The following is a 13,821-nucleotide window of genomic DNA, read 5'->3' on the forward strand; positions in this document are numbered from 1 at the left end:
AATTGGAATTTTGCCCACGGCACACCAGACAATACCCACGACACACTAGTGTGCTGTGGCACAGTGGTTAAAAAACGCTGATCTAGAAAGCGGTAAATCTGGTCTCCAAAATCTAATACAGAGAGCAGAGCAAGGATGCTGCTGGAAATTCGGGGTGTCTGCCTTTCTGGGGAAGGTGTCTGTCAGCCCAGTTTGGCTGGAGAGGCTGGGAGAAGAAACTGTTCCGAACTAGCTTACGATTTCAATGCTGCCTGGGGATTTGGAATTAGGGAATTTTTTCTAGGTGAAAATGTCTTAACACTCACCTCCACCCTCCAGGTTCAAAGGTAAAAAAAATCTTTCCCCTGAACTCAAAGATGTGAAAAGCAGCCAGGCAGGACCTGACAGCGAAAAAGCTCGATTTACTTTTGGAGTCTCTCTCTCCAAACCCAAGCTTTCTCTGGGATTTTGCAGGCACGCGTCCCCAGATAGCGGGGAGAGAGGGGCTGGTAAAGGGTGACCTGGGCTTACAGTCCTCGCAGCCCCTCCCAGCCTCTTCCCTCACCTCATAGGTGCTGGTGATGCCCAGTCTGTAGAACACCGGGAGGAAGACCTCCGCGCTGATGAGGACCACGAAGAAGTAGGTGACGGCAAAGATGCTGAAGATGGCCCCAAAGCGATAGACCTCAGAGGGGGGTCCCCAGCACGGTGACGGCAGACATGAAGCTGGCGGTGAGGGACAGCGCCACGGGCACGGCGGTCATCCGGCGGCCGCCCATCAGGAATTCCTTGGAATTCTGCTGGAGCCCCCCGGAGAAGGCGTAGTAGATGCCGATGGCGGCGGAGATGAGCAGCATCCCGGCGAACACCACATAGTCCCACACACCACGAAGGTGCCGATGTCGCGCTGCCCTCCATAGCCGCGCGCCTGTCCCGGCTCCGCGGTGCGCACGACAGCGGGTTCGGTCCCCCGGCTCCCCGCTCCGCGAGCCGCGCTCTTAAGCCGGGCCCAGGACGCGGCAGGCGTGGCAGCCGCGGAGGGGAGGCGCCAGCCGGGAAGCGTCGCGGTCCGCGGTCCGGGCGAGCCGAGCCCCGCACCCGGGGATTTGGAGGCGCCCTGGGCAGGGCGAGGCGGATTCAGGCGGTGCGAACCCCGGAGCGCCCGACGCCGCCGTCGCAGGGCCTGCGAGTCCTTCGAATTGCTGCGAATTGCATTGCTTGGCACCCGGCGTGGGCGCTAGCTATTCAATGAACCCGACTGCCTACCCGGAGCGCGGGGCGAAGGGCGGCTTTCGAGCCTATAGTTTAGCGCTTCGTTTCAAAGTCCCTTGGAGAAGCGACAGCAGGCGTTTTCCAAGAGCCTTATTTCGGTGACAAATCACTGAACAATTCTGTTGACCTGAGCTGGTAGCCAAGGTCTCAAACCTCCGGGAGATAAAAGGTTGCTAATGAGAAAAAAAATATTTTAGTTCAGTTTGAAGTATGGTGGCTACACTAGTATGAAAGTGTATGGTGTACAGTAACTGCACCCTCACCACTACCACACAAGAGCCCCTGACTCTCCACTAACACCTTGATCTTGAATGTCTTCTCCTAGAAGGAATGGCTTCTGTAGTATTAGCAGTTACGGCTATTTAATATGCCTACTAGGCGGTGGCAAACTTGGGTGATGCCTACAGAATTTTCCCTCCTAATTGGAATAATTTGTTTTGTAAATAAGGTAACTGGCTCAGGAAGGTCCAAAACTTGCCTAAGGAAATGGCAGTTAAGATTTGTTCCTTCCTGGGCCATTTCTAATGGAAGAATCTTTTCTTAACCACAGGGCTATTTTTAGAGGTCAAAAGCAGGTGAGTGAAAAAGAAAAAAAGCAGGTGAGTGATAAATGCAGGCGGGGTGGGGGGAAGCAAACCATAGATCATACTTGGTGTCAGTAATCGGGACATTTAAAGAGTGGACTTGTGGGGCTCGAGGGTAGCACAGCCGGTAGGCCTCTTACCTTGCACGGGGTTGACCAGAGTTCAATCCCCGGAATTCCATATGGTCCCCCAAGCACTGGCAAGAGTAATAATTCCTGAGTGCTGTGGAGAAGTAACCCTAAGATTCAATCGCTGTGATCCAAAAACCAATTACTTTTTAAAAGTGAAATTTCCTGGAAACACTAACACATAAGTCGAGGTTGCAAAGCAATATTAGTTCTGGATTTGCATTTTTAAAAAGATCATGGGTCAGAAACATGGCAGCGGGTACAATGTTTACCTTGCACGTACCCTTCCTGGGTAGATCCCCAGCATCATGCATGGTTTCCTGAACTCCAACAAAAGTGATCCCTGAACACAGAGCCAGAATTAAATTTTAGGTACAGTTAGTTGTACCTCAAAAGTCCTCTTGTCACATGTGCCCAGCACATGTTTAAGGCCCTCTTCACTATGTTTTTTGTATTTTTGCAATTAACTGGTTAATCCATCAGAAAATAATTCACGGGACATATTTAGCCTTACCAGATATATGAAGAAAAGTTAGTTTCTTATTTTTTATAAACTGTCATCTGATGTTTTCAAATAAAATTAAAGAAGAAAATCTAAGTTAAGAAGGTGTAAGTTGGGGCCGGCGAGGTGGCGCTAGAGGTAAGGCGTCTGCTTTGCAAGCACTAGCCAAGGAAAGACCGTGGTTTGATCCCCCCGTCATCCCATATGGTCGCACCAAGCCAGGGGCAATTTCTGAGAGCTTAGCCAGGAGTATCCCCTGAGTATCAAATGGGTGTGGCCCGAAAAACCAAAAAAAAAAAAAAAAAGAAGGTGTAAGTTAAATTACTTACACTGAAAATGTGTTTTGGAATTATGTTCCCAACAGTGAGAAATTTAATAAAGCCATTATATATAGAGAAATTTATATGAAAGATATTTATATACTGAGAGACAGAGAGATAGACATAAAGACACAGAAATAACTGTAAGTAAACAAGGCAAAGGATTCTAATTTATGACCCATCCAGGAACTTAAATTCAAATTGACTGCGATCTAAGAAAATTACTAGTTATATGAAAATTATTATCTTTTGGATGCTTAAAGTTAATACCAGATCTCCAAACAGCTAAGGGTCAGCACACCTTTCACTCCAGTTGAGTCAGAATAGTTTCAGGTTAAATGTAAGCAAAAAATCATAAAGTACATAGATAAGATAACAGAAATACCCCATGACATCAGAACCAGGGTGCATTTGTGAACTAAACCCAACTGCCAAGGAAATGAAAATAAAGATAAAGAATTGAACTAAGTAAATTGAAAATCTTTTTTTTTAGGAAAAGAATTGGCATATAATTAGTGATTTGAAACAGTATACAGACTACTGAAGGGGAAGGGCTGTGGAGATTGCACAGCAGAAGGGTGTTTGCCTTGCACTTGCACTCGGCAGGCTCAGGACACACCTGCGTTCGATTTCCAGCAACCTACATGGTCCTCCAAGCCTGCCAGAAGCGATTTCTGAGCGCAGAGCCAGGAGTAACCTCTGAGCACTGCCCGGTTTGGCCTCAAACCCAACCCCCCAAAAAAACCTACTGAAGGGGAGAATAGACTCTAGTCTAAAACATATCATGCATACCCAAAAGGTTAATATCCAAAGTATAATATTAAGATTAATAGCATGTTGGATATATTATTGTACCAATAGTAAATGCAAGAACTCATACAACTTGGCAACAAAAATATATAAATAGACCAATTAAAATATGGGCAGACCTGAATAGACAATTCTCCAGAAAGGACATACATATATGTGAATAGAGCACTCAAAGATGCTCATGGTTCATAGGCAACATTATGGGAGAACTGAGCCATACAATTTAGTTGGGAAGGGGCAGACTTAGGGAAGGATGTGTCCTTGGGAAAGGAGGGAGTACACTGATGATGGGTTTGGTATTGGAATTATGTGCATTTAAAGCCATTATTAAAATAGCATTGTAAACTACATAATCACAATAAAAATTTAAAAAATTAATGCTTATGATATTTGATTACCAGGGAGATGCACATCAATGAGATATGCTATCCACCACAGAGATGACTCACATTCAGAAGAAGAACAAGTAAAAAAATAAAAAGAAGAACAAATGTTGACATGTGTAGAGTGTGAAGATGAAGGAGACCTCAGACACTGTTGGTAAGACTGTCTCTTAATTTGACCTCTGGAAAACAGCATGAAGCTTTCTGCAGCAACCGAGAAACAGAGAGGCTATATGATCTGGTGATCCCACTCTTTGTAGACATATCTGAAGAATATGAACACATCAAAATGGAAAGTTTTATAGCCCCAAGGCTAACAAAACACTTATTTTAAAAAGCTTCCATATGGGAATAATAAAAGTGACAGAAAATGATGGTGTGACACAGAAGATGTGACATTTATGCATTTGTGTATATACATACATATACTTGTAAGGATATGGTCCAGCTTTCAAGGGAAAAAGAAGTCTTGCCATTTGCAGCAAAATGGAAGAAATGAGGTAATTAAACAATGATGAGTAAGTCAGAACGGAAAGAAAAGTACACCCACACAAGCAACATAAGATATAAAAACATAAGATATAAAATTGATAAGCAGGCACTAATAGGTTTATTAACTCAAGTGATAGCGCCAGGACATCCCTTCCTGTCACTGCATGACCCCTGGAGCACCAAGAGTTTATTTCTGGTGACCCCTGGTGGCCAGCATGGCTCTAGTGGACCCAAACACAGAATCATCAGAATCATGGAACCCAAGTGATCAATGCAGCCCCAAACCCAGTGAAATTACTAGGAGTGCCCCAGTATACAAATAATAATAATAATATTGACATACAGAAAAAAAAACATCTGTCACTGACAACTAAGGTTAACAGAGGCAAAGAGATGGGTGATGTAGGAGACAGTGGGTTGGGCGTTTTTTAGTTTAAGTGCTTTTTAGTTTAAGTGTTTTTTAGTTAAGTTTAGTTTAGTTTATGGGCAGTGGATATAAAATACTTCTGCAGTAAAACACTTGCCTTGATGCCTTTCACATGTAAAGCCTGCTCTTTATTCTATTCAATGTCTGGTGTGTGCGTGTGTGTGTGTGTGTGTGTGTATCTGTGTGTGTGTATGTGTGTGTGAAAGAGAGAGAGACAGAGACACAGAGAGACAGAGAGAGAGACAGAGAGAGAGAGACTCCTTGCAGTTCCCATGAGATCTTGCATTGTTAGAGAGCAAACCTGGGGCTATGGCATACAAAAGGCACTAGATTTGAACTCAGAACCAAAGGAAGAGAGGCCGGAGAGGTGGCACTAGAGGTAAGGTGTCTGCCTTGCAAGCGCTAGCCAAGATCAGGACTGCGGTTCGATCCCCCAGTATCCCATATGGTCCCCCCAAGCCGGGGCAATTTATTAGCCAGGAGTAACCTCAGAGCATCAAACGGGTGTGGCCTGAAAAACCAAAAAAAAAAAAAAAAACCAAAGGAAGAAAAAAAAATATTATAGGGGGACAGAGCAATAACACAGCAGGTAGGGTGCTTTCTTTGCATATAGATGACTCCAGTTTAATTTCCAGCATCCCATAAGATCCCCCAATTCCTCTAGGAGTGATTCCTGAGTGCAGAGCCAGGAGTAAATCCTGAGCACTGCTGGGTATGAACACCCCCCCCCCAAATATGTATAATGTCACCTTGAATTTTTTTAATTAGCAGCAAAACCAAAAAAAAAAAAAAAAAAGGCCTTTTCACCCAAGATCACTGTCTTTCAGGGCCAGACAGAGGCTCAGGCCTGCTCAGTTATCATATTCCATACCCAGTGTGATTCCCAGGAGCTCAGGAGCTGAGTGTGTGCAAAGGTCAGTGAGCTGGGCCAGGAGAGTGAGCAGGGTTAGTTAGTCCCCCTACCCTGTGGGAGGCTCTCTCACTGGTGAGTCCAGATGTTCCCCAGGAGCTGTTGTCCTGATGTTAACAGCAAGATGATCACGTGACTTAGCAATCTTCCTGGAGAAGCAGAGTTCTTGGCATCAGCTTCTACTTCTTTTTCTAAACAAAACAGTGTGATTTACAAAGTTATTCAAAGTAGAATTTTAGGTATACAATGTTCCAGTCCCAGCCTGGCCACCAGTGCCAGCTTCCCATCACGAGTGATCCCAGTTCCCAATAGCCTGCCTCTTTGACAGGCACATTCTTTTGTTTGTTTGTTTGTTTGTTTTATTTGGGGGGGGGTGTTTGTTTTACTAATTTTTAGAAATTATTTAAGCACCATGATTACAAGCATGATTGTAGTTGGGTTTCAGTCATAAAAAGAGCAGCCCCCTTCCACAGTACAACCTTTCTACAACAAATGCCCCCCTTCCCTCCTTTCCCACCCCTGCCTATATTCAAGATAGGCATTCTACTCTCACTCATTAAAATTGTCATGATAGGGCCAGAATGGTGGTGCAAGCGGTAGAGCATTTGCCTTGCACGCGCTAACCTAGGGCGGACCACGGTTCAATCCCAGGCATCCCATATGGTCCCCCAAGGCAGGAGCGATTTCTGAGCATATAGCCATGAGTAACCCCTGAACATCACCAGGTGTGGACCAAAACAAATAAACAAACAAAAAACATTGTCATGATACTTGTTAATGTAGTTATTTCCCTAACTGCACTCACCATTCTTTGTGGTGAGCTTCATATTGTGAGCCGGTCCTTCCGACCCTCATCTCTATTGTCCCTGGGCATTATTACAATAGTGTCCTTAATTATTTAGAAAAAAAAAACCATAGATGAGTGAGACTTTTCTGTGTTAATCTCACTCCCTCTAACTTATTTTACTCAGCATAATAGATTCCATGTACGTCCACGTATAGGAAAATTTCATGACTTCCTTTTTCCTAACGGCTGCATAATATTCCATTATGCATATGTACCATGGTTTCTTTAACCAGTCATCTGTTGAAGGGCATCTTGGTTGTTTCCAGAGTCTGGCTATTGTAAATAGCGCTGCAATGAATATTGGTGTGAGGAAGAGATTTTTGAATTGTAGTTTTGTGTTCCTAGGGTATATCCCTAGGAGTGGTATAGCTGGATTATATGGGAGCTCAATTTCCAGTTTTATGAGGAATCTCTATTTTGTTTTCCATAAAGGCTGGACTAGACAGCATTTCCACCAGCACTGCATGAGAGTTCCTTTTTCCCCATATCCCCATCAGCTCTGATTGTTTCTTTTTTTTTTTTTTCTTTTTTTTTCTTCCTTCTTTTTTTTTTTTTTTTTTTTTTTTTTTTTTTTTTTTGTAGTGGAACACAGATGTTTTATTTTAAGCATATATCCCGAATTTTCCCTGGACAATCTGGATTTCACATGCTCCATCTGAAAAGGTCTCTAAGACCTTTACTTATACTAAAAATATCCAGGTTGCATTTATTTTTTTATTTATAATATCTTTATTTAAGCACCTTGATTACAAACATGATTGTGATTAGGTTTCAGTCATGTAAACAACACCCCCCTTCACCAGTGCAACATTCCCACCACCAATGTCCCAAATCTCCCTCCACCCCACCCCAACCCCACCTGTACTCTAGACAGGCTTTCCAGTTCCCTCATTCATTCACATGGTTATGGTAGTTCTCAGTGTAGTTATTTCTATAACTGCACTCACCACTCTTTGTGGTGAGCCTCATGAAGTGAGCTGGAAGTTCCAGCTCTCCTCTCATTGTCTCTGAGGATTGTTGCAAAAATGACTTTTATTTTTCTTAAAACCCATAGATGAGTGAGACTATTCTGTGTGTGTCTCTCTCTCCCTCTGACTTATTTCACCCAGCATGATAGATTCCATGTACATCCATGTATAGGAAAATTTCATGACTTCATCTCTCCTGACGGCTGCATAATATTCCATTGTGTATATGTACCACGTTTCTTTAGCCATTCATCTGTTGAAGGGTATCTTGGTTGTTTCCAGAGCCTGGCTATTGTAAATAGTGCTGCAATAAATATAGTGTGAGGAAGGGTATTTGTATTGTATTCTTGTGTTCCTAGGGTATATCCCTAGAAGTGGAATAGCTGGGTTGAATAGGAGCTCAATTTCCAGTTTTTGAAGGAATCTCCATATCACTTTCCATAGAGATTGGACTAGATGGCATTCCCACCAGCAGTGGATACGAGTTCCTTTCTCTCCACATCCCTGCCAGCACTGATTGTTCTCGTTGTTTGTGATGTGTGCCAACCTCTGTGGTGTGAGATGGTATCTCATCGTTGTTTTGATTTGCATCTCCCTGATCTGATGGGTATTGGGTGAATAGTTTCTCCCACACGGTGGGTGTCTCTTGTATCCTGGGCACTATTTCTTTTGAGGTGCAGAAACTTCTCAGCTTAATGTATTCCCTTCTGTTATCTCTGTTTCCACTTGTTTGGAAAGTCCAGTTTCCTCCTTGAAGATGCCTTTAGTCTCAATGTCATGGAGTGTTTTACCTACGTGTTGTTCTATATACCTTATGGGATCCGGTCTGATTAAAGATCAAGGTCTTTAATCCATTTGTATTTTACCTTCGTACATGATGTTAACTGAGGGGGTCTATGTTCGCTTTTTTGCAAGTGGCTAACCAGTTCTGCCAGCACCACTTGTTGAAGAGGTTTTCCCTGCTCCACTTTCTTGCTCCTTTGTCAAAAATTAGGTATTTGTATGTCTGGGGAATGTTCTCTGAGAACTCAAGCCTATTCCACTGATCTGAGGGTCTGTCTTTATTCCAATACCATGCTGTTTTGATCACTATTGCTTTGTAGTACAGTTTAAAGTTGGGGAAAGTAATGCCTCCCATTTTCCTTTTCCCTAGGAATGCTTTAGCTATTCAAGGGTGTTTATTGTTCCAGATGAACTTCATAAGTGTTTGATCCACTTCTTTGAAGAATGTTATGGGTATTTTTAAGGGGATCAGATTAAATCTGCATAATGCTTTGGGGAGTATTGCCATTTTAATGATGTTAATCCTGCCAATCCATGAGCAGGGTATGTGTTTCCATTTCCGTGTGTCCTCTCTTATTTCTTGGAGCAGGGCTTTATAGTTTTCTTTGTATAGGTCCTTCATGTCTTTGGTCAAGTTGACTCCGAGATATTTGAGTTTGTGTGGCACTATTGTGACTGGGATTGCCTTCCTGACATCCATCTCTTCCCTATCATTATTGGTGTATAAAAAGGCCATTGATTTCTGTGTGTTAATTTTGTAGCCTGCCACCCTGCTATATGCATCTACTGTTTCTAGAAGCTTTTTGGTAGAGTCTTTAGGGTTTTCTAAATAGAGTATCATGTCGTCTGCAAACAATAAGAGCTTGACTCCTTCCTTTTCTTTCTTTTTTTTTCTTTTTTGGTTTTTGGGCCACACCTGGCTTTGCTCAGAGGTTACTCCTGGCTATCTGTTCAGAAATAGCTCCTGGCAGGCACTGGGGACCATATGGGACACCAGGATTTGAACCAACCACCTTTGGTCCTGGATCGGCTGCTTGCAAGGCAAACGCCGATGTGCTGTCTCTCCGGGCCCAACTCCTTCCTTTCCAATCTGGATTCTTTTGATACCTTTTTCTTGCCTGATCGCTATAGCAAGAACTTCCAGTACGATGTTGAAGAGGAGTGGTGAGAGTGGACAGCCTTGTCTTGTACCAGAATTTAGAGGAAAGGCTTTCATTTTCTCTCCATTAAGGAAAATATTTGCCATTGGCTTGTGGTAGATTGCTTCAACTAGAATGAGAAAGTTTCCTTTCATTCCCATCTTACTGAGAGTTTTGATCAAGAATGGGTGTTGGACCTTATCAAATGCTTTCTCTGCATCTATTGATATGATCATGTGATTTTTGTTTTTCTTGTTGTTGATGTTTTGTATTATGTTGATAGATTTATGGATGTTAAATCATCCTTGCATTCCAGGGATGAAACCTACTTGGTCATAGTGTATGATCTTCTTGATGATGCATTGGATCCTATTTGCCAGGATTTTGTTGAAGATCTTTGCATCTGCATTCATCAGGGATATTGGTCTGTAATTTTCTTTCTTGTTCTTTATGATGTGAGCCAGTCACTGTGGTGTGAGATGGTACCTCATAGTTGTTTTGATTTGAATCTCCCTGATGATTAGTGACGTGGAGCATTTTTCATGTGTCTTTAGGTCATTTGTATTTCTTCTATGAGGAAGTATCTGTTCTTTTCTTCTCCCCATTTTTTGATGGGGTAGATTATTTTTCGTTAAGTTCTGACAGGCACATTTTTAGTTTGGTTGCTTCTATCTCAGAGGTTTTTTTGGTTTAATTTAGTTGGTTTTGTTTTTTTTATTTTTGCTTTTTATTTTTGGTGATAGTGATGTTGGTGGTTGTAGGGTTGAGACATGATTATTTACAAAGTTATTCATGATTGAGTTTCAGGCATACAATGTTCCAACACCAATTCTTTTGCCAGTGTCCACTTCCCTCTACCCATGTCCCTAGTTTACTCCCTGCCTGTCTCTATGGCAGGCACCTTGTTTTATTTTGCTTCTGGGCGTTTACTTAATGGTGTTACGGATAGAGTCTCCTGAATCTCACTTTACCTCCTTTCAACACCTTCCTCCTCCAGAGTGGCCACTTCCCTACACTCATGTTTACTTCCCTGTCCTGTCTCTGCCCCATTCTCCACCTCAGTAAGCTTCCTATTAAGTACAGCTCTCATATTCTTTGAGACTCTGCAGTTTGGACATACAGCTATCCTACTCCTTGCTACCCACTTAGATTTTTTTCCATCTCTGTCCTTCTCCTTTCTATATTCTGAAGCTAACAATGTTGAGTTGGACTGTTTTCTGAGCCTGTATTCTCAGTTCAATACATATATTGCTTGTCTCTTAGGTTTCTTTGCTTGTTTATTTCTATTCTAATGAAGGGTGTGTTCTCTCTGCAAACATGTATTTTTCCCTTTTTCTCCCCTCACATCTTTCTAAAGAAATTTCAGTAAAAATGATTTTTCGAAGGAAGGAAGGAAGGAAGAGGAAGGAAGGAAGGAAGGAAGGAAGGAAAAGGAAGAGGAAGGAAGGAAGGAAGGAAGGAAGGAAGAAGGAAGGAGAAGGAAGGAAGGAAGGAAGGAAGGAAAGAAGGAGAGGAGGGAGGAGAAAGGGAGGGAGGAGAGAGGAAGAGGAGAGGAAGGAAGGAGGGAGGAGAGGGAGGAGGAAGGAGGAGGGAGGGAGGAAGGAGGGAGGGAGGAAGAAGGGAGGGAGGAAGGAGAAGGAGGGAGGAAGGAGAGGAGGGAGGGAGGGAGGGAAGGAAGGAGAGAGGAGGAGAGAAGGAGGGAGGAAGGAAGAGGAAAGGAGGAGGGAGGAGGAAAAGGAGAGGAGAAGGAAAGGAAGGAAGGAAGGAAGGAAGGAAGGAAGGAAGGAAGGAAGGAAGAAGGAAGGAAGGAAGGAAAGGAATGAGAGAAGGAAGGAAAGGAATGAGAGAAGGAAGTAAGGTAATGAAGTTCTGCCCTTTAATACCCTACATTCTCATATCCAGTTATTCTACCTATATACTGCCAGAGACAACTGGCAGAGACAACTGGCAGAGAGGGGCTCACATTGTCGGGATCTATGGGGGCCTTGCAGACAAGACTCTTACAAGATACTTTAAGGCTTTTTAATGGAGGAGCCCAGGGACCTATGACAAACCCCCAGGCTTCGAGAGGGAGAAAGGAAGAGAAAGAGTTGGGTTTGGGACCAAGATAAGGTCAGACTGAGGGCCAGGTAAAAGGAACAGTTATATAAAGTAAAGGATAAATAGTCTAATATTCCAATATCAGCTGAAGGCCTATCAAAATCAATGAGGAAAGCAGTATCCAAGAGTAGAAACAGTTCAGTCAGATTGCTGTTCCTACTGCCTCTTCAAACTGCCACCAATTCTCACAATGACACTCTACTCCCTATCTCACTAAGGGGGGGGGTACTTTTGTAGCCCCAGCAGGCCAATAATAATTGATTAAGGTCTTTCTTAAGGGGGTGGACCCCTTTTATGACTGGTTCTGGATTGTTGCTGGAGTATATATAGTTATGTAGGACAAGAATATACCACAGACAATTGAGAGAACAATGCATTGTTTTGTATTTTAAGTTAATTTTTTGTAAACCCTGATACCTGAATCCTGACTTGCTGCTTACTACTAACCATACTATCTTGACAAAATATAACAGCTGGAACTTAGCTTGCTGCTTCTTGAATGGGGATAATAGTGTTTAACAAGTACTGTTAGGTTCCGGAGCTACAGCTCCCTCCCTCCAAAGGCCTTGGGAGCTCCAAGAAAGCTCTGGAGACCCTGCAACTTGCAAAGGTGAGGATTTTATTTCTGGTGCATCAGGTTCAATGCTCATGGCACTCCTTAGAGCAAGCCAGTGAACAGAGACCCTGAGCAAGGATTAAGCAGGGTTTTTCTAGGGTACATTTTAGGGAGGCACAAGAGCAAGCATTATTTCAAACAGACAATGTCATTTCATCTTAACTTGCAGCAACTGTTTTACAGGGTTTGAAAAACATCATGACCTAGAAAATATTATTCCCACAAAGAAGATCTTCAAGACTCAAGGTTACATTTTATGGCAAGATATGAATGGTTAGTTACTGGAACTTTGCAGGCTGGGAGCTTATATGCAGTGCCACACATGTGCACGCTGGGGGAAGGGCAGAGGTCTACTGAAACCTGGAATAGCAGAAGCCTGCTTAATCCTGGAATGGCAGAGATCTGCTGAAACCTTGTTTTCTTTACTCTTCAGTATAAGAGCACTGAATGAGACTATGTGTGGGCATTGCACAATTGTTTAGCTACTTTCAATGTGTTGGCATAAGTGATAACTTAAAAGAACTGTGATTAGAAACTATATTTGTAGATCTCCACCTTTCTAGCTATGCCCAAACAGCCTCCACACCCAACCTACAACATATTAAAGGCCCACATCACAGCTCCTAACTTTCTACTTGCTATTCCACCATCCCAATTAATTATACATCATGTCATTCAGTGAAGATCAGAAGAGAAGAAAGAGAGTAACCTCCAGGCTATTCCCTCTGCATCTTCCAGGGAATTTAATTACAAAGACTCACCCTAGCCAGAACACTAGAAAACTAATGGATAAAACACATAAAAGCCCACCAAGTTTGGTGAATTGAAACATGATCACCAAAGACATAAAAACCAGCAAGTTCAGTAAATCCTCAGACAATATTTGATAAATCCTCAGGTGTAATGTAAAATCTTCACCTTATAGAACTCTTATTCACTGCTGTTGGAATGCTGTCTAGACCAACCTTTATGGAAAAGAATATGGAGAGTCCTCAAAAAACTGACAATTAAACTCCCATATAATCCAGCTATACCACTCCTAGGGATATACCCTAGGAACACAAAACTACAATTCAAAAATCTCTTTCTCACACTGATATTCATTGCAGCATTATTTATAATAGCCAGACTCTGGAAACAACCATGATGCCCTTCCACAGATGAATGGCTAAACTGTGGTACATATACACAATGAAATATTATGTGGCCGTCAGAAGAGATAAAGTAATGAAATTTTCCTATTTGTGAATGTATGTGGAATCTATTATGTTAAGTGAAATAAGTCAGAGGGAGAGAGATAGACACAGAATAGTCTCACTCATTTACGGGGTTTAAGAAAAATTAAAGACATTATTGTAATAAGGCCCAGAGACAATAGAGTTAAGGACTGGAAGGGCTGGAAGGACTGGCTTACAATTTAAACTCACCACAAAGAGTGGTTAACTCTGTTCAGGAAATAACCACACTAACAACTAACATGACAATGTTAAAGAATGAGAGAAGTAGAATGCCTGTCACAAATACAGGCAGGGGTAGGGGAGAAAAGGGGGGCATTGGTGGT

General features: G+C 42.6%; 1 protein-coding gene across 1 annotated transcript in view; it reads right to left on the reverse strand.

Annotated features, from left to right (window-relative positions):
- The window catches only part of SLC5A8 (solute carrier family 5 member 8), a 122,430-nt gene that overhangs the window by 63,950 nt on the left and 44,659 nt on the right, over nt 1-13,821 (reverse strand). Inside the window, 3 exon segments of the mRNA XM_049782940.1 lie at nt 545-673; nt 675-863; nt 866-1,196. Of these exon segments, the coding sequence (XP_049638897.1) occupies nt 545-673; nt 675-863; nt 866-1,196 (649 nt within the window).

This window comes from Suncus etruscus, chromosome 11 (genome assembly GCF_024139225.1).
Source record: "Suncus etruscus isolate mSunEtr1 chromosome 11, mSunEtr1.pri.cur, whole genome shotgun sequence".
In the NCBI taxonomy this organism is placed as follows: domain Eukaryota; kingdom Metazoa; phylum Chordata; class Mammalia; order Eulipotyphla; family Soricidae; genus Suncus; species Suncus etruscus.